This window comes from Bubalus kerabau, chromosome 4 (genome assembly GCF_029407905.1).
Source record: "Bubalus kerabau isolate K-KA32 ecotype Philippines breed swamp buffalo chromosome 4, PCC_UOA_SB_1v2, whole genome shotgun sequence".
Taxonomy (NCBI): domain Eukaryota; kingdom Metazoa; phylum Chordata; class Mammalia; order Artiodactyla; family Bovidae; genus Bubalus; species Bubalus kerabau.
This window is the reverse complement of record NC_073627.1, coordinates 139,857,559-139,879,174: the sequence shown is the minus strand read 5'-3', so window position 1 is coordinate 139,879,174 and position 21,616 is coordinate 139,857,559. Positions and strand designations below refer to the sequence as shown.

The 21,616-nt window shown below is 42.2% G+C and overlaps 1 protein-coding gene across 4 annotated transcripts in view; it reads right to left on the bottom strand.

Moving 5' to 3' along the window:
• Positions 1-21,616, bottom strand: part of DOCK5 (dedicator of cytokinesis 5) — a 278,035-nt gene that overhangs the window by 205,903 nt on the left and 50,516 nt on the right. For all 4 annotated transcript variants that reach the window (XM_055578761.1, XM_055578762.1, XM_055578763.1 and 1 more), the window contains exon 2: positions 601-684. In XM_055578761.1, coding sequence (XP_055434736.1) covers positions 601-684 — 84 coding nt within the window. The remainder of the gene's footprint in view (positions 1-600; positions 685-21,616) is intronic.

Below are 21,616 nucleotides of genomic sequence, written 5' to 3'. Positions count from 1 at the left end.
ATCCCTGATCCAGTAAGATTCCACATGCTATGGAGCAATGAAGCCTGTGTGCCACAACTACTGAGCCTGTGTGCTGTGAATAGAAGCCCATGCACCTAGAGCCTGTGCTCCAAAACAAGACACCGCAAGAAGTTCGAGCATCGCAACGAAGAGTAGTGGCCCCTGCTTGCCCCAGCTACAGAAAACAAGCCAACAAAGCCAAAAATAAACAAAATTATTTAAAAAAAGAGTTCTATAGTTTTGAAAGTCAGTCATATATATTTTTCCTTAATTAGAAAAAATAAACACTGCCTTGCCACCCTTAGAGGACTGTCATCAGAATTAAATAGGATGGGGATACACAAGAGCATTGTAACTTTACAGATTGCAGAGTCACACATTTTGATTCTGGTGTCTGGGCACGTCTGTGCTCGAGCACTCAGCTGGCTGTTTTGAAACCACCCTGGTACAAAACTGAATACCCTAAGCGCTTCCTAGATTTTTACTAGCATCGCTTCAGGAAGTAAACTGTGTTGATGTTTGCTCCAAGAGCCTTATGAGTAAGTAACTCACACTGCTCGGGCCTCCCCACCCATCTGGCAGAAGGCCATCCAGACTTACCCTCATACATCTCCAGGATGTGAACCGTGTCTCCAACCTGCAAGGACAGCTCCACATCTTGAGAGGCGTTGTAGTTATAGATCGCTGGAAAGGAGAAACAGAAGACAGAAATGATGGCATCGGTGGCACTTAAAATACAAGTCACTGAAGAGCACACCCAGGGAACTTCCCTGATGGTCCAGTGGTGAAGAATCCGCCTTCCAATGCAGGGGACACGGGTGCAATCCTTGGTCAGGGATCTAGGATCCCACACGCTGCAGGACAACTGAGCCCGTGCACAACTGCTGATCCCTCTCACTCCAGAGCCTCTGCTTTGCAACAAGAGATGCTGCCACATGCCACGGTGAAGACCCAGCGCAGCCGAAATTAAAAACAATATACGCAACTTAAAAAAAGAGCACACCCTTTAGTTATTGAACCAATTCTCCAACAAATAACCACCTCTTTAATCATTTCAAGTGAATCCCCCTCTGAAAAGCAGAGAGCATCCTCCAGGATTCCCACTGCTGGCATTTTAGTCATTCCTCCATCCAACAAATTTTGGTTGGTTGCCTGATATGTTCCACATATTGTGCTACAGACTGGAGACAGAGTGTTGAGACACTCAGATGTGGTACCTATACCAGGGATTTTTTAATAGTATAGTATGGGAAGTGACAGAGTAAATGTATCATTACAGACACAACTCCTTAATTAAAACGGTTATATAAGAGTTATCAGCCTACAACACCACTGAGCTTCTGATCTCTTGGCCACAGGGCGAGCCATCTCCTGGCTTCCCTGACAGTAATTGGCAGCCTAAGGGCCAACTGTGAGTCCCATCCATCCCCCAGCCCAGTAATAAACTAAACCCCAGTGGCTTCCTTGCCCCCAGTTCTAGGCATCCTGTGGAAATGGGGCACCTTAGCACTTTCTCATCAAGGTGATCTCCATCAGCACAGCACTCAGGACAGGACCAGATCGTGAAAAACAGCAGACTAACTCTTGTACCTCCAAAAGAAGGTGACAATCCAATTTTAAGATGGGTAAGAATTCTGAAGAGGCATTTTACCATGAATTATATATGATGAATAATCAGAGCAAGAAAAAATGTCCAACAACCATTAGTCATCAGGGAAATGCAAATTAAAACCACAAGGAGCTGCAATTTCACACCCACTACAATGGCTGTAACTTTTAAAAGGTAGACTTGGCAGGAATGTGGAGAAACTGGAACCCTTATGCATTACCAGTAGGAATGTAAAATGATATAACCTCTCAGTCTGACAGTTTCTTAAAAACTTAAACATACAACCCAGCAATTCTACTCCTAGTTATTTACAAAGAGAAAGGGAAACATGTCAACACAACTTCATGTGAATATTCAAAGTTACTGTGGTATGCAGAAAAATACCCCGCCCCACCCCACCCCCGCAAAGATACACACATCAGATTTTGAAACGTGCAAGTGTTTCAAGGTAGCAAAAAAACATAAGATAAAGATAGGAGAGGAGGTTATTCTGGAAATTCAGGCTGTGACCTAAACACAATCCTATGTATCCAGATAAGAGAGAGACAGAGGGAGTTTTAAGAGATTTACAAAAGAGAAGGCAACATGAGGTTGGAGGCATAGGGTGAAGTAACGTGACCTCAAGTCAAGGATTGGCATCACCACTAGAAGCTAGATAGGACAAGGAACAGAATTCCCCGAGCGCCTCTAGAAGGAGCACAGGCGGTCAACACCTTGATTTTTGATCTCTGGCCTTCAGATCTGTGAGAGAAGAAAATCGTGTTGTTCAAGTCACCAAGTTTGTGGTCACTGGACATTGTAAGGACATTGACAAGAAGCCAACACAGCAGCATGATTTATAACAGCCAAACACCAGAAACAACTCATTCACTGAAGAATCAATGGATATATAAAATATGGTCTGTCCATACAATGAAATTACTCAGCAATAAAAAAGAATAAAAGGGACCTTCCTGGTGATCCAATAAGACTTCATACTCCCAGTGCAGCGGGCCTGAGTTTGATCCCTGGTCAGGGAATTAGATCCCACATGCCACAATGAGTGATCCTGCATGCCACAACTAAGACTCAGTGCCAAATAAATAAATAGAAATAAATATTTTTTAAAAAGGATTGAACTGTGGCTGATGCATGTCAATGTATGGCAAAAGCACTACAATACTGTAAAGTAATTAGCCTCCAATTCAAATAAATAAATTTTAAAAAATAAATAAATAAAAAGGAATGAACTATGAACACACTGCAACTCAGATGACCTTCAAAGACATTATGCGAAACAAAAGTCATATGTACAAAATATATTAGGCTTCCATTTATTTATCTGTAGTATCCAGAAGAAGCCAATGGCTGTCAATGGCATAGGGCATTTCATTGTTTCCTGGGGTTGACGGTGTGAATGGTGACTGAGCATAATGGGCACCAGGGAGCTTTAGAGAGAGACGGAAACATCCTAAAATGGGATTTGGTGGTGCTGATGGTCTCCAAACTCTGCGTATTTACTCAAAATCAATGAACTATCTGCCTAAAATGGGTGGATTTTATGGTGTGTTAGACTTCAGTAAACCTTTTTTTTTTTTTTTTTTTTTTTTAAAGCAAATGTATTTCTTGCCCTCTCTCATAATGAGTGAGCTGATTCCCTTCAGGGAGAAAGAACCACCTTAGAGACTGGGTTCTATCTATGCATCTGAGGATCCAAGGAGTCCATGAGATTCCCCACCTCTGCAGCTCTGATGAACATGAGGCTGGTCACTCAATCCATTTGCCAGATTCCACAAGGGTCATTAAAAAGGGAAGAAAGGTAACCCTGCCATTGCCAGTCATGAGCAGTAGCCGTTGCCTACTGCTCTTTTCCTGAGCTGGCTATCCACCTGGTTCAGCAGACTGCCTGTAGACTCTGGCTTCCATCACAGTCTATCTCGGAAAGGAAGGAGCAGACCACCAGCCCCACATTTTCAAGTGGCCTCTTTAAAAAAAAAAAAAAAAAAATTTAAACATTGTATTTTGTATTGGCATATAGTCACTAACAATGTTGTGATAGTTTCAGGTGGACAGCAAAGGGACTCAGCCATACATATACAGATACATATATCCATTCTCCCTGAGACTCCCCTCCCACCCAGGCTGCCACATGACATGGAGCAGAGTTCCCTGTGCTGTACAGTAGGTCCTTGTTGGCTATCCATTTAAAATGTAGCAGTGTATACAAGTCCAAGCAGCCTCTCTTTCTGAAGCGAACCAATCAAATACGTGTTCTTCCAAAGCCTTGGCACAGACTCTTAGAGGTATGTTGGAGGTGATCGACTATTGAGCTTTTAGACTGTATTATGAATTCAGAACAAGGGCAGGCTGATGAAGTGGGCTGGGAGAAACTGCACGGAATTCAGCAGAAGGAATTAGTTCCCGGTTTCTAGACGCTTTCACGGGCCACAAGGCCACAGCTCCTGTTCCACTGAAATTCACTTCCTTCATCTGACCGCGACTTGATTCAAATGTTTTGCCTACTAAGTATACCGCAGGTTCTCTATGGAAAATGTCAGTCTTCATCCCTAACCCCCCCGAGCCTCATTCACTGCCTCCCACCGGACCGGTTCCTTGTGCTGGCCCCACCAGCGGATGGAATCAGGAAGTAGGGAGGCTGCCATGTCACAGTGTGTTGTGTAACCACCAAGCTTCATGTCTTCCTTGTTCTCAGTCACCAGGAGAGCGAGCAGAGGCGCCCCACGGCTGCAGCTGGCACTGTGGCCCCAAGCTCCAAACGCGTACCAAGGACTGCTGCAAACACAGGTACACGCGCATGCACCCCACAGGCTATTGTTGTTGTTTACTCGCTCAGTTGTGTCCAACTCTTTGGGACCCCATGGAATGCAGCCTGCCGGCTTCGTCTATGGAATTTTCCAGACAGGAATTCTTGAGTGGGTTGCCATTTCCTTCTCCAGGGGAAGTTCCTGACCCAGGGATTGAATCCACCTCTCTTAAGTCTCCTGAATTGGCAGGAGGATTCTTTATCAAGGCGCCACCTTAAATCCTAGATTCCTAAGCCTGACAATCAAAGTGCTCCCCAAATTATCCTGGCCTTAATTATCCACTGCTGCTTCATCATCTGCCAAATTGACCCTCTGCTTCAGTTGAGACTCATAATCTCTCCTAAATTCTGTGCTCCACACACAGTTTACCTCTATCTGGGGCAACAGTTTATCTTTTTCTTCCTCACACTGCAAAGCTCACATTCACAATGCAATGCCACAAATGATTAGTGACAGTGAAAGAATCTGCCTGCGAAGCAGGAGACACAGGTTCAATCCCTGGGTCGGGAAGATCCCTTGGAGAAGGAAATGGCAACACTCTCCAGTATTCTTGCTTGGAACACCCCATGGACAGAGGAGTCTGGTGAGCTACAATCCACGGGGTCACAAAGAATCAAACATGACTTAGCAACTAAACAGCAACAACAATCACCCTGCAAGGACCTCATTATTCTCCATCATCCCACAAGTTTTCCTTCCAACACAGTTTGGATTTTTAATCACAGAGAATCTTGTGTTATCATCTGCCACAAAGCAGAAGGTAAACCCCTCATGAATGGGGACCTGGTTACACATTATTTTGTCTGTCACATTCCAAAGCACTGGATAAGGCCCAAAGTGCTCAAGGCACAAGAATGGCTTTTATGAGACCCATCCATCAAAATTCAGTTATTCACCACTTCTTCCCCAAACTTCCAGATTATTTCCCTGCTTCCCCCAGAAGCAGCAGTTATGGTCTCCCACCACTCAAGAAAGGGGTATCCAATCACTCACTTGTGCTTTTTGTTTGCAAATTATACAAGACAATCTATCTTTCCAACATAAGCCTTCAAAGAGCTTCACTTAGGAAACATCCTTCAACAATGCCTTCTGCTGGAATGACAAGTCACCAGTCACACTTGTCCTGTCTGTTTCATGTCTTCGGACTGAAGTACTAACAAGATTTCCAATCACTTACAATGACCTCTATTCATGCCAAGTCCGCACTTTTGAACCATGCCCTTCCCTCACCATCTTTAATATACTTCATTTCCATTGCAGCTTATGGTTTCACTTCCATATGGAATGCAGTCATTGTATGGAATGGCTGCCAATTACCATATTATTTAATGAGGAAACAGAGACTCAAAGGGTCAGCACCTTATTCCGAGGAACCCAGCTTTATGAGCAGCAAAGCTGTTACTAATACAGCCCAACGATGACCTATTCATCCCATTTTACCAGACTGGTCCATGATGGCAAAGAGATGCCCTGAAAGAGTCTATGAGCAAAGAAAAGAGCCTGATCGATTCTCAGTATGTTGTCTGCCTTATGTGTGTGTGTGTGTGTGTGTGTGTGTGTGTGTGCGCGCGCGCGCTCACTCAGTGTATCCAACTCTTAGAATTCTCTCACTATGGGCTTCCCTGGTGGCTCAGTAGTAAAAAGAAAAAAAAAAAAAAAAATTCAGCCTGCCAATGCAGGAGACAGGTTCAATCCCTGATCCGGGAAGATCCCACATGCTGCGGAGCAACTAAGCCTGTGAGCCACAACTACTGAGCCTGTGCTCTAGAGCCTGGGAGCTGCAACTACTGAACCCATGTGCCCTAAAGCCCATGCTCCACGAGAGAAGCCACTGCAATGAGAAGCCCATGCTCTGTAACTAGCGAGTAGCCCCTGCTCGCCACAACTAGAGAAAAGCCCATGCAGCAACAAAGACCAGAATTTTTTGGTCTTTGGCTTTTGCAGAGCCAAAAACTTTAAAAAAAAAAAAAAAATTTTTTTTTTTTTTTTTTTTTTTTAAGAATTCCCTCATTCATTAAGACTCCAACTTCCTCAAACAAGCTTTACCATATAAACCGGTAATTGGTGATCATGTTGTCTGTTGGCCTGATGCTATTTCAGGCATACAACTAATGCACTCAGTGGATTGTGTTTTCTCCCTGGTATGTGAATAAATGCTACAGAGGAAGACAGAGAAAGGAGAAATAAAGGAAACCCTTTGGACTGAACAAAACACACTCAATTCTACCAGTGACACAAGCATGACCTGGTTCGTCTAGGGCCTCAGTTTCCCATCTGTAAACTAGGCATTGGACCAGATGACACAAAGAGTCCCTGCGGCTGCAAGCCCCTGATTCAGAAGGTTATGATAAGAGGGAAGAGAAATAATTTGTGTCCTTTCAAATCAGCAGGCACCACCACAATCTCTTGTTTTGTCTGAGGAAATTAAACAAGAACTGTGAGTTGCTGTGTATGAACTGACTTCCTAGCTGCTGTGAAAGACGAGCTCCTGGAATTCTGCCCTAAGCAGCTTACTGTTTATGTCGCTAAAGTTTAATTTTGTAGAGCCAACTAGACAAGACGGTATGTCTACAAATGCAAAACTGTTTGCATTTTACCACATCTTTGATTTGGCCTGGCCTTTTCTTTTGAACCAGACTTTTAAGAGACAGAGAAAAAGAGAAGAAATTTGAGGTCTTGGGATTGCTGCTGTTGTTCAGTTGCTCAGTCGTGTATGACTCTTTGTGACCCCATGGACTGCAGCACGCCAGGCTTCCCTGTCCTTCACTCTCTCCGGAAGTTTGCTCAAACCCATGTCGACTGAGTCAGTGATGCCATCCAACCATCTTGTCCTCTGGCCTCCCCTTCTCTGCCTGCCTTCAATCTTTCCCAGCACCAGGGTCTTTTCCAATGAGTCAGCTGTTCGCATCAGGGGGCCAAAGTATTAGAGCTTCAGCTTCAGCATCAGTCCATTCAGTGAATATTCAGGGTTGGTGTCCTTTAGGATTGACTGATTTTAGGATTATGCAACAAAAAACCAATAGAATAGGCTGATAGGTGCCAATATGAGGACTGATTTGAGAACGAAAAGTTGATGGATTACTAGTATTTAGTCTTTTCGATAAATTAGGTTCTTTCATGAATCCTCAAATTACAGCCCCCAAAGAATAACTAGAACCTGACATGGTCTATTATAGTGTTTGGTAGTGTGTATGAAAGAAAGAGCCAACACACACAGAACAAGCTCCCAATCTGAGTTGTCTGCTACCCCAGAATATTAACAAGATGATCAAACGTCATCATTTCCCTTTTTATCTTGATCTGCCTACTTTCAGCCAGAAGAACGGTAGACTATGGACCTTCCTGGTGGTCCAGTAGTGAAGACTCTGCCCTTCCATTTCAAGGGGTATGTGTTCAACTCCTGGTCTGGGAACTAAGATCCTATAAGCCACACAGAATGGCCAAAAGAAAAAAAAGACTAAAAAGGTCGAAGAATTGACGCTTTCAAACCATGGTGCTGGAGAAGACTCTTGAGAGTCCCCTGAACTGCAAGGAGATAAAACCAGTCAATCATAAAGGAAATCAGTCCTGAATATTCATTGGAAGGACTGATGCTGAAGCTCCAATACTTTGGCCACCTGATGCGAAGAGCCAACTCACTGGAAAAGACCCTGATGCTGGGAAAGACTGAGGGCATGAGAAGGGGGTGACAGAGGATGGGATGGTTGGTTGGCATCATCAATTCAATGGACATGAGTTTGAGCAAACTCCGGGAGATGGTGAAGGACAGGCAAGCCTGGCGGGCTGCAGTCCATGGGGCTGCAAAGAGTCGGACATGACCGAGCAACTGAACAACAACAAACATAAAGGAGGAAAGCTAAAACAAGGCAATTCAAAATTGTAAAATAGAAAGTCTTTGTTCTACAAACACTGGGAGCTTTATGCCACAGCTTCTCTAAGTAAGAAATGGACATACCAGTATATTTTTCCAAAGAGGAGAATGCAGCAGAACCTCGAGGAAGATAACAAGTGCTGGCAGACACAGCAGTCACCTGTCCCTTTCCCCTTTCTGTCCCTGTCCGGCTTCCCATTTGGGGCACGGTGGCAGCCATATCCTCAAAGATGGATACAACCACCCTCACCAATAGGACAGTGGAAGTCATTCAGTGAGAACCGGGAATCAGGAGGAACTGTAGAGGTAATAGAACAAGCTATCCTTAACAGTTCTCCCAGGTAAAGTGAGACAATGAAAGGCAGGTGTCCTTAAGGACAGCAAACCCATTTTATTGCAGGCAGCTAAATACAAAGCTGGATCCTTGGAAGGAAAGCTATGACAAACCCAGACAGTGTATTAAAAAGCAGAGACATCATTTTCCCAACAAAGGTCCATATCAGATCAGATCATATCAGACGCTCAGTCGTGTCCGACTCTTTGTAGTCATGTATGGATGTGTCAGAGTCGGACCATAAAGAAGGCTGAGCGCCAAAGCATTGTTGCTTTTGAACTGAGGTGCTGGAGATGACTCTTCAGAGTCCCTTGGACAGCAAGGATATCCAATCAATCAATCCTAAAGGAAATCAACCCTGAATATTCACTGAAGGACTAATGTCGAAGCTCTAATACTTTGGCCACCTGATGTGAAAAGCCAATTCATTGGAAAAGACCCTGATGCTGGGAAAGACTGAAGGCAAAAGGAGAAGGGGTGGCAGAGAATGAGATGGTTGGATGACCTCACCAACTCAATGGAGATGAACAAACTCCAGGAGATGATGAAGGACAGGGAAGCTGCAGGTCATAAGGTCATCAAGAGTTGGGCATCACTTAGCAACTGCACAACAACAAGAAAAGTACAAAGCTCCCCTAAGAAACAGCAAGAAAGTCTGGGAATAGCTTAGGATTTTAACCATCTTCTTGCTGCCCTTTCCAAGCATTTCTGCAGTGATTCAACTGAGGACTCAGGGTGTTACTGACAACACCAAGGATGCCTCAATCGTGGCCTCACGTGTACTCTCTACCTGGGAGTAGCACTAAAGGTACACATTCTAATGTCACCACGTTTACACTTCTACTAGCTGTTCTTTTCAGCTGACCTCTTTCTTGATGAGGAAAAGTAAAAGAGAGAGAGAGAGAGAGAAAGAAAAACCAGAGGGCAACTAAGGAAGGATTTTAATGAAGAAGTTAAAAAAAAAAAAAATTAACATATTAACAAGACCAGAACATCTTTCCTTAATCAGATAAGACATTATCATCAGGTTCTTCTCAGTTCAATTCAGTCGCTCAGTCATGTCCGACTCTTTGCAGCCCCATGAATCGCAGCACACCAGGCCTCTCTGTCCATCACCAACTCCCGGAGTTCACTCAGACTCACGTCCATCGAGTCAGTGATGCCATCCAGCCATCTCATCCTCTGTCGTCACCTTTTCCTCCTGCCCCCAATCCCTCCCAGCATCAGAGTCTTTTCCAATAGTCAACTCTTTGCATCAGGTGGCCAAAGTACTGGAGTTTCAGCTTTAGCATCATTCTTTCCAAAGAAATCCCAGGGCTGATCTCCTTCACAATGGACTGGCTGGATCTCCTTGAAGTCTTCAAGAGTCTTCTCCGACACCACAGTTCAAAAGTATCAATTCTTCGGTGCTCAGCCTTCTTCACAATCCAACTCTCACATCCATACATGACCACAGGAAAAACCACAGCCTTGACTAGACGAACCTTTGTTGGCAAAGTAATGTCTCTGCTTTTGAATATGCTGTCTAGGTTGGTCATAACTTTCCTTCCAAGGAGTAAGCGTCTTTTAATTTTATGGCTGCAGTCACCATCTGCAGTGATTTTGGAGCCCCCAAAAATAGAGTCTGACACTGTTTCCACTGTTTCCCCATCTATTTCCCATGAAGTGATAGGACCGGATGCCATGATCTTCGTTTTCTGAATGTTGAGCTTTAAGCCAACTTTTTCACTCTCCTCTTTCACTTTCATCAAGAGGCTTTTGAGTTCCTCTTCACTTTCTGCCATAAGGGTGGTGTCATCTGCATATCTGAGGTTACTGATATTTCTCCCGGCAATCTTGATTCCAGCTTGTGCTTCTTCCAGCCCAGCGTTTCTCATGATGTACTCAGATGTGGGATAGCTCCTCTCAGATGCCGCCCCTGACCTTGGGCGAGGGGTAGCTCCTCTCAGCCACACTTCTGCATGGTCCTCAGGTTCTTCTAGGTATACATTATTCTTAAACAAAGATGAAAGTGAAAAACAGCAAGTGAAAGTCAGTCATGTCCAACTCTGGGACCTCATGGACTATATAGTCCATGGAGTTCTCCAGGCCAGAATACTGGAGTGGGTAGCCTTTCCCTTCTCCAGGGGATCTTCCCAACCCAGAGATTGAACCCAGTTCTCCTGCATTGCAGGCGGATTCTTTATCAGCTGAGCCACAAGGGAAGCTCAAGAATACTGGCATGGGTAGCCTATCCCTTCTCCAGAGGATCTTCCCGACCCAGGAATCAAACCTGGGTCTCCTGCACTGCAGGCAGATTCTTTACCAACTGAGCTATGAGGGTAGTCCAAAAACACACACAAAAAATGGTACAGATGATCTTCTTTGCAAAGAAGAAATAGAGACACAAAGGAAGAAGACAAATGTATGACTACACAGAAGAAAGTGGTGGAGGTTGGAGGAATTGTGAGACTGGGATTGGTACTTACACACTATTGATACTGTGTATAAAATAGAGAACTAATGAGAAAATACTGTATAGCACAGGGAACTCTACTTAATGCCCTGTGGTAACCTGAATGGGAAGGAAGTCCAAAACAGAGGGAATATATGGAGTAGGAAATGGCAAACCACTCCAGCATTCTTGCCTGGAAAGTTCCATAGACAGAGAAGCCTGTCAGGCTACAGACCCCCATGGGGTCGCAAAGAGTCAGACACGACTTAGCACACAGGCATTTGTATACATACAGCAGATTCATTTTGCTGTACAGTAGTAACGAACACAATATTGTAAAGCAACTATACTCCAATAAAAATTTAAAAAATAAAATAGAAATGAGACAGATTGAAGATAAAAAATGGTCAGATCTAAGATTGGGCCCAGGGATTGAACCCAGGTCTCCTGCATTGCAGGCAGATTCGTTATTGTCTAAGCTACTAGGGAAGCCCAAGAATACTGGAGTAGGTAGCCTATCCCTTCTCCAGGGGAATCTTCCTGACCCAGAAATTGAACCAGGGTCTCCTGCATTGCAGGTGAATTCTTTACCATCTGAGCTACCAGGGAAGCACAAAATTTAATTAAAAAAATAAAATAGAAATGAGACAGAAGATTAAAAATGGTCATATCTAAGACTGGGCTAAGCTGTAACATCTATCTTTCAGACAGAAATCATAATTGAGGAATAGAGAAGCTAAGATAAAAGCCACCAATTATTGTGGAATCTAGAACAAGCATCTTGACATGATAGTCAAAAACATTGGTAACTATTTTCTCCATGTGTACATGAATTTGAGACAAAACACAATTCACTGGGGAAATGCATGATCCCCAACCAGGCTGGAAAATCCATTAATTTAAAACCATCAACCTGAACATTGAAATATAACAGCAGCAGCTTTGGTCCTGGGCTTATGTCTCTGCAGGGCCTGTTCCAAGATGAGCTCAGCCAGTCTACTTTACCCTATAGCCCGCTTTCAAGAGGGTCTCAGAACACTTGGACTGAAAGGAGATCGAACCAGTCAATCCTAAAGGAAATCAACCCTGAATATTCATTGGAAGGACTGATGCTGAAGTTGGAGATCCAATACTTTGGCTACCTGATGCGAACAGCCAACGCACTGGAAAAAACCCTGAAGCTGGGAAAGACTGAAGGCAGGAGGAGGAGGCGGCAACAGAGGATGAGATGGTTGGATGGCATCATCAACTCAATGGACGTGCGTTTGAGCAGACTCCGGGAAGATAGTGAAGGACAGGGAAGCCTGGCGTGCTGCAGTCCATGGGGTCGCAAAGAGTCAGAGAGGGACTGAGCAACTAAACAACAAAAGAATGAAAGCCCAGCTTTTCTATTATATATGGGGAAAGCACCAGGAACAAACAGAATGTGGGCACACGTGGCCGGGAGGGAAGGGAGAACCAGAAGAGCAAAAAGCTGAGAAGAGCACCAGACACTGAAGAGATGTGGGGAGCCTCCTTTCATAAATGAAGAAACAGGCACTGGGTGTGTGATGGACCAAGGTGACACCGAATTACAGTCAGGCTCTTGAAGGTACTTTGCACAGCTTGGCCAAAAATCTACCATTCTGTACTCTTCGGCAAGTCATTTGATCTTATGGCTTCGGTTTCCTCATCAATAAAGTGACAAGTATAAACTGGTATTTTGACTACCTCTTAGATATTGAAGCTGAAATTCCAATACTTTGGCCACCTGATGCGAAGAGCTGACTCATTTGAAAAGACCCTTATGCTGGGAGGGATGGAGGGCAGGAGAAGAAGGAGTGACAGAGGATGAGATGGTTGGATGGCATCACCTACTCAATGGAGATGAGTTTGAGTAAACTCTGGGAGTTGGTGATGGACAGGGAGGCCTGGCATGCTGTGGTCCATGGGGTCATGAAGAGTAGGACACGACTGAGCGACTGAACTGAACTGAATGGAGTTGTAAGAGTAAAATGTGGTGGTGGTTTAGTCACTCTGATGTGTCCTACTCTTGCAACCCCATGGACTGTAGCTCGCCAGGCTCCTCTGTTCATGGGATTTTTCAGGCAAGAATACTGGAATGGGTTGCCATTTCCTTTTTCAAGGTATCTTTCTGACCCAGAGTTCAAACCCAGGTCTCCTGCATTGTAGGTGGATTCTTTACCAACTGAACCACCAGGGAAGCCCCATGAATAAGAAACATAAAAAGAGTAACTGTTGGAATGTTTTTGGAACCAAGATTTTTCAGCATCACAGAAAGACAAGTATGAAATAAAAAAGATACATAACTTTGGACTAATCTATTTGATTTGGAAATTCAATATGAGTTTAGAATACTTTTCTCTTGAAAAATTCATATTCATTTCAACTTATGGCCAAAGCAGACCAGAGAACCCATCAGGAATCAGATGCTACTATCCTGTCTTAAACATATAAAATATCAAAAAGGGAGAAGGGGAGGGTGGGATGATTGGGAAAGTAGCACTGATATATACACTATCATGTGTAAAATAGATAGCAGGTGGGAACCTGCTATTTAGCACAGGGAGCTCAGCCTGGTACTCTGAGAAGACCTAGAGGGGTGGGATGGGAGTTGGGAGGGATGTTCAAGATAGAGGGGACATATGTATATATATGACTGATTCACTTCATGATGGTTTATTTGCTAAGTCATGTCCAACTCTTGTGATCCCATGGTCTGAGCCCGCCAGGCTCCTCTGTCCATGGGATTCTCTAGGCAAGAATACTGGAGTGAGTTGCCACTTCCTTCTCCAGACTCACTTCATAGTGCAGCAGAAACTAACACATTTCATAAAGCAGTTATACTCCAATTAAAAAAACAGAAAAAATATGACACAGTGGTTTTCAGACACTGAACAGCAATGCAATGCAGGAGAATGATGCTCTTACAGATGAGGAGATAAAGGAAATCTACAGTTGCATCTCCAGGCAGAAGTTCAGGGAGGAGAAATCCAAACAGCACAGGAGTCACCTTGAGATGTGAGGAGAAGGTTGAGAATTCAGGAAGTCGAGGTGGGAAGCAAGTTCAAGGCAGAGAATCCAAGAGGTGAGGGCTGCAGCAATTTCCCTGTTAGCTTAGTTGATTACCAATCAGCGTGTGAAGAAAATTCCCAAGGGCAAGGGAAAGAGCAGAAGGAATAATTCCCAAGCCTCACAAAGGGCTGGGAACAGTTTCCATTCTCCACAACCAGAGTCGAGAAATGTTGGGATAACACGGCCATCGGCTTGAGTACTCAGAAGAGTAACTGCCTTGGTCCTCAGAAGGACCATTTTGCCTGTGCTGGTTTCACCTGATAAAGATGAACTGCAGTTCTGGAAAGAATAAACATTTCCTCATAACTCCGTCCCACAACAAGGCTTAAACTCTCAACAAGATAAAACTTAAAATGTTTGACATCTAGTTCAAGATTACCAGGCATGCGAGGTAGAAAAATACTCCTTATCATTAGGAGAAAAACGAATCATAGAAAAAGACCTAGCAATGATGTAGATCAGGTAACAGAACAAATCCCAGTTAACTGACAAAGAGTCAAATCATAACAAAGCATGTTCTTTGACTACAATGGAATTAAATTAAAACTCAGTAACAAAGACATTTAGAAAACCCCAAGATATTGGGCTTCTCAAGTAGAGCTAGTGGTAAAGAACCTGCCTGCCAATGAAGGAGACATAAGAGACACAGGTTTGAACCCTGTGTCAGGAAGATCTCCTGGGGGAGGGCAGGGAAACCCACTCCAGTATTTTTGCCTGCAGGATCCCAATGATAAGAGGAGCCTGGTGGGATATAGTACATAGTGTTGCAAAGAGTCAGACACGACTGAAGCAACTTAGCACGCAAGGTGTTTGGAAACTAAATAAGGCATCTCTAAAAAAAAAAAAAAAAAAAAAAAAAAGACGATATTAAGAAGAGGTGGCAAAAATACACAGAAGAACTATACACAAAAGATCTTCATGACCCAGATAACCATGATGGTGTGATCATTCACCTAGAGCCAGACATCTTGGAATGGGAAGTCAAGTGGGCCTTAGGAAGCATCACCACGAACATAGCTAGTGGAGGTGATGGAATTCCAGTTGAGCTATTTCAAATCCTAAAAGAAGATTCTGTGAAAGTGCTGAACCCAATATGCCAGCAAATTTGGAAAATTCAGCGGTGGCCACAGGACTGGAAAAGGTCAGTTTTCATTCCAATCCCAAAGAAAGGCAATGCCAAAGAATGCTCAAACTACTGCACAATTGCACTCATCTCACACACTAGCAAAGTAATGCTCAAAATTCTCCAAGCCAGGCTTCAACAGTATGTGAACTGTGAACTTCCAGATGTTCAAACTGGATTTAGAAAAGGCAGAGGAACCAGAGATCAAATTACCAACATCCACTGGATCACTGAAAAAGCAAGAGAGTTCCAGAAAACCATCTACTTCTGCTTTATTGACTACACCAAAGTCTTTGACTGTGTGGATCACAACAAACTGTGGGAAATTCTTAATGAGATGGGAATACCAGACCACCTTACCTGCCTCCTGAGAAATCTGTATGCAGGTCAAGAAGCAACAGTTAGAAGTGGACCTGGAACAAGAGACTGGTTCCAAATTGGGAAAGGAGTACATCAAGGCTGTATATTGTCACCCTGCTTATTTAACTTCTATGCAGAGAACATCATGAGAAATGCTGGGCTGGATAAAGCACAAACTGGAATCAAGATTGCCAGGAGAAATATCAATAACCTCAGATATGCAGATGACACCACCCTTTCGGCAGAAAGCAAAGAAAACTAAAGAGCCTCTTAATGAAAGTGAAAGAGGAGAGTGAAAAAGTTGGCTTAAAACTCAGCATTCAAAAAACTAAGATCATGGCATCTGGTCCCATCACTTCATGGCAAACAGTGAAACACTATTTTTGGGGCTTCAAAATCACTGCAGATGGTGACTGCAGCCATAAAATTAAAAGATGCTTGCTCCTTGGAAGAAAAGCCATGACCAAAAGCAGAGACATTACTTTGCCAATAAAAGTCTGTCTAGTCAAAGCTATGGTTTTTCCAGTAGTCATGTATGGATGTGAGAATTGGACTATAAAGAAAGCTGAGCGCCAAAGAATTGATGCTTTTGAATTGTGCTGTTGGAGAAGACTCCTGAGAGTCCCTTGGACTGCAAGGAGATCCAACCAGTCCATCTTAAAGGAAATCAGTCCTGACTATTCATTGGAAGGACTGATGTTGAAGCTGAAACTCCAATACTTTGGCTACCTGATGTGAAGAACTGACTCCTTGGAAAAGACCCTGATGCTGGGAAAAGACTGAAGGCAGGAGGAGAAGAGGACGGTAGAAGACGAGATGGCTGGATGGCTCATCACTGACTCTATGGACATGAGTTTGAGTAAACTCTGGGAGTTGGTGATGGACAGGGAAGCCTGGCGTGCTGCGGTCCATAGGGTCGCAAAGAGTCGGACACAACTGAGCAATTGAACGCATTTCTTCATTTTCCTTTCAGTGGACATTGGGTTAATTCCCGTTTTTGCTGTCACAAATACTGCTGTGAAACACTGAACATACTTATGAATAAATATATATATATGTATATGTATATATCTGGTACACTTGTGCAAGGGTTTTTCTGGGATTGTGGTTTTAAAATTGTCTGACCTGTAATCTACAGGAAGAAGTGAACTTCACATCATAACCCAATAATCTCAGCTTGCTTGTTGTAGTATAGAGAAATGCAATGTTTTTTTGTTTTAATATTGACCAAGATTGGATCCTAGAACGTTCTTGCGTGCTCTTGGCTTCAGTCATGTCCAACTCTTTGTGACCAATTGGAATGTAGCCTGCCAGGCTCCTCTTCTTGAGATTCTCCAGGCAAGAATACTGGAATGGGTTGTCATGTCCTCCTCCAGGGAATCTTCCCAACCCAGGGATTGAATCTGTGTCTCCTGCATTGCATGTGGGTTCTTTACCCACTGAGCCACCTGGGAAGCCCCCAAACCTCCTTAACTTCACTCATTACTTGCAGAAATTTTTGTAGCGATCTTAAAATTTTCTATATAGATGATCGTGTCATTTGCTAATAAACACAGCTTTATGACATACTTTCTCATTAGTAAGCTTTTTTTTTCTCCTATTGCACTAGCTAGAACCACCTTGAAAATGTAGAATGGAGAAGCAGATATCTTTGCCTTGTTACCAGTATTAGGGAAGCACATTTAATATTTGATTCAGTATGATGTTTGCTGTAGGTGAATCACATATGCTTCTTATCAGGTTGAAGATATTTGTAATTTGCTAACATTGTTTATCATCAGTGGACATCAGATTTTATCAAATGCCTTTTCTGCATCTGTAGAGATGATCTTTTTTTTTCCTCTTACTGTGGTGGATCACATTGATTTTTGAATGGTTCTGGAGCCATTTCAGTTCAGTTGCTCAGTCGTGTCCAACTCTTTGCGACCCCATAGAAATAGGTTATGTTATATTCAAACACAGAATCCATTCATCAAATGTGCACACATACCACTAACAAAATGTTGAGCATATTTAATAAAAATACAAGACATACCCAGAGTGGTACCTTCAGATAAAATTCAAAGTCTTGGAAAACTACATGAATTAGGTTTATAAAATATATACATGTGGTAAAACTATAGGAAACATTATGAAAATAAAATACACTAATTTCAGAATACGTTTACATCCAGGGTAAGACTAGGGTGTCAGACTATTGGGAGAAGCATGGGTATAGTGCTAATACACAGAGAACTTTCTTTGCAGTTCATGAGATGGGAACACATGGAGGGTTTTATTAGTTTCTTTTTATACAAGCATTGTATATTCTTTAATGAATTCCAAATGGAATATTCCATTGGTTCACAAATTTCAGCCTGCATTAGAATCACCAGGAAGGCCTGTTAAAACACAAAACTGCTGGGCCCCACCTCAAGACATTGAGTGGGCAGGTTAGGAATGAGGCCCCAGAATTTGCATCTGAACACTCCCCGTAAGAACGACACGGCTGGTTCAGGTCAGCACTCAAGCAGCTCTGCGCTACTTATGTGAGCCTCATACAAACCCGCGAAGGAGGGAGCCTGAACATGATTCTCATTTCATGGCCAAAAAAAAGCAGTCTCTGAGAGATCACAGAGTTCACTTTATTACACCATTGCTAATCATACCTGCTCTGGACTCAGGCTACCTGTGTCCAAACACTGGCTCTGCAATTTTTTTTTTTTTTTTGATGTGGACCCGTTTTTAAAGTCTTTATTGAATTTGTTACAATAAGGTTTCTATTTTATGTTTTCGTTTTTTGGCTGCAAGGCATGTGGGATCCTAGCTCTGGGACCAGGGGTCAAACCCACAGGCATTGGTAGGTAAAGTCTCAACCACTATACCACCAGGGTAGTCCCTGTATTTACTGATTCTTATTGGAGGTAACAAACTCTTGGTGCCCAATTTTCTCACCTGTAAGATGGGTACAATTACAGCAATTCACAGGCTCTTATGAGGATTGATGGATTATAAAGGTAAAACATTTAGATCTGTGCCTAGTACACAGTAAATCCTGGGTAAATGTTAACTTTATTACAACTGGGTTAGTTAGTGGTAGAGTTGAGACTCAAATCTATGTATTCATATTCATTTTCAATTACTGTCAAAGCAAATGAGTTCCACAAAAGCTTATCTTTAAAACTATTTTAGAAACCTTTAAAACTGGACAGCTTTATGGAAATTCTAGATCCAGCTGCCTTTGCCACTTACAAGAAAACTAAGAACTTAAGACTATATAGCTAATTAGAGTCAGTCTGGGATGAGCAAACTGGAATAACTTTCAAAGGTCACTTAAGTGTTCTTTATAATAAATCTCATCCTTTACTGAATTGTACTCCTAGGGTAAACATAAAAACAGTAGAGAAACAAATGATCAGTTACCATTTCTGGAATGAATGAATGAATCAAATAAGCAAGCAAGCATCAGGCCTATGAACCTGAGGAGCTGACCTGTTTACTTTCTTAATATATTTATTTTAAAACCAAATAAAATTTTCTTTACACAATACAACTTGTTGGAGTCAACTGAATGAATGCAAAAATATGGAAATTTCCTTTCAATATCATTTCTTCCTCTAGTGTCTAGAAAGGTAAATATTTCTAGGAATTAAGAACAAATGAAAAATCTAAATTTGATTGTATATCATTATAACCACTTTACACTTAAAAAAAAAATTTACCAGAATTCCATTTTTTTTTTGCAACTACATTAGAAAATAATCAAAGTAGCATGCACATTCAAAATGCTCCCCCAAACACTAAAATATTTTAGGTATGTATATTCATTAGAAGAAAATACAGCTCATAAAATAGAAGCTAATTTACAGCACAATCTCAATGTTAATAGCAAAGTAACATTTTTCCAACCAGAAATCTAACTTTGCATGTTTTCTATCATTTAAGCATAGAAATCACTCAAAAGCTAATGGAAAGCTTATTTCCTGGTTTTCCACACCAGCACGTTACATTTTATCTCTATACATCCAATGAGTCAATCAGCACTGACATACAGCAGAGCATAAAACAAGAACAAAGGTCAGCAGAGAACCAATATTTCAGAGAGATGACTGGGAATGTTACTGTTTGGAGTCACTTGGGCATGACACCCATAGAAACCTGCTGCTCTTCATTGCTAGTCCCACAATTTCAACCTTTTAACCTCTCCTTTATGATAGAGAGCTGGGGACCACTACCTTTGGATCGCAAATGATCATCCTCCCTGCAGTCTCTCTTCCTGTGTAAAACAGGATGTTAAAGAGAAAAACAGGCCCAAAATGGCATCACTTGTGCTAAAGCCCAAGATTCCCAATTTAGATTCAATACCTAACACCAGAAATAGAATTTTAATCAACCAATCTGGAATTTTCTTGTCAGCACCAGTGAGGGTCATCTGCCAGGTGGACTCTATCCAACCCCCAAAGGAAGAAGAGATAATCTACATGATAAAAACCCTTACTGTTCTCATCCTCCCAATAAAGAAGTGCTGGCCTAAAAATAATCCTTTCTTTCCTTTTGGTAGTACCTCCCTTGCTCAATCCTTCTTCCTATAACAACTTCCCCCTTCATGCAACCTTTTACAGCCCCCTTCTAGTTGCTATGTGGGATGCTGCGGGATTCATGAATCACCTAATGAAGCCAAACAGATCTTCCAATTTACTTGGTTGGATTCTTTTTTTAAACACAGATAATAATAATTATGACATAGAGCTACTGTAGAGACTGAATAATAGAACACCAGGGGAAGAATTAGTTATTATTGGTATTATAACACAACTTTGTATAATTGTGCCACTCTGATACTTTTTAAGACTACTTATAACAGTTATGGGGTTCCCTGGTGGCTCAGCTGGTAAAGAATCCTCCTGCAATGTGGAAGATCTGGGTTTGATCCCTGGGTTGGGACGATTCCCTGGAGAAGGGAACAGCTACCCACTCCAGTATTCTGGCCTGGAGAATTCCATGGATTGTATAGTCCACGGAGTGGCAAAGAGTCAGACACAACTGAGTGACTTTCACCTCATAACATTTATAACATCTATTCCCCAGTTCAAAAATTTTCTGATAGTTCTGTTTTCTACTGATGCATGTGATTTAAGAATTTTCAAAGCTCAGTCCTGTCTGAATCTTCTTTTGTGATCCCTTACTCCAATAACCCTCTCTACTGTCCTCCACTGGACCAAATCCTATCCATAAAAGTATACAGAAGGCCAACAAATATTTGCATCTCATTTTTTATCATTCTCACTTCGTGCTTTCTATTTTCTGTGTTTTGTTTCACTTTTTATCTATTGTTCTGTGGATTCCTTTCCCTTCTTCTGGCAACATAATAAGGTAATTCTCTGAATCGATAGGCTTTCATTGTACTTGTCAAAAACCAGAAACAACCTGAATGTCTTTCAACAAGAGAATAAACAAACAAGCTATGTTACATCTATACACCGGAATTGTTCTCAACAATGAAGAGGAACAATTGCTGATACAACATGAATGAATGTCACATGTGTTATGTTAACTAAAGGAAGTCAGACTCAACAGAGTACATAGGTACCGTAGGATTCCATACAGTGTATATTTATATGTACAGTATTCCATATATATGTTCCAATCATACTGTGTGATTCTGAAAAAGCTAACAGGGAGGAAGACAGACCAGTGGCCACCAAGTGCTGCGCATGAAAAAGGAGAAGGGGCTCAGGAGAATTTTTGCAAGTGATGGAAGTATTCTACATTTTGATTATGGTGGTAGTTGCACAACTGAATGAGTCTGTCAAAATTCACAGATTTATGCACTGAAAAAGGTAAATTTTATGTATATCAATTGTCTCTTAATTTTGTTTAATTTTAGTAAAAAAAAAAAAAAAACAAAAAAAAACAAGGGCTTCCCTGCTGACTCAGATGGTAAAAAATTTCTGCCTGCAATAAAGGAGACCCAGGTTTGATCCCTGGATCAGGAAAATCCTCTCAAGAAGGAAATGTCTACCACTC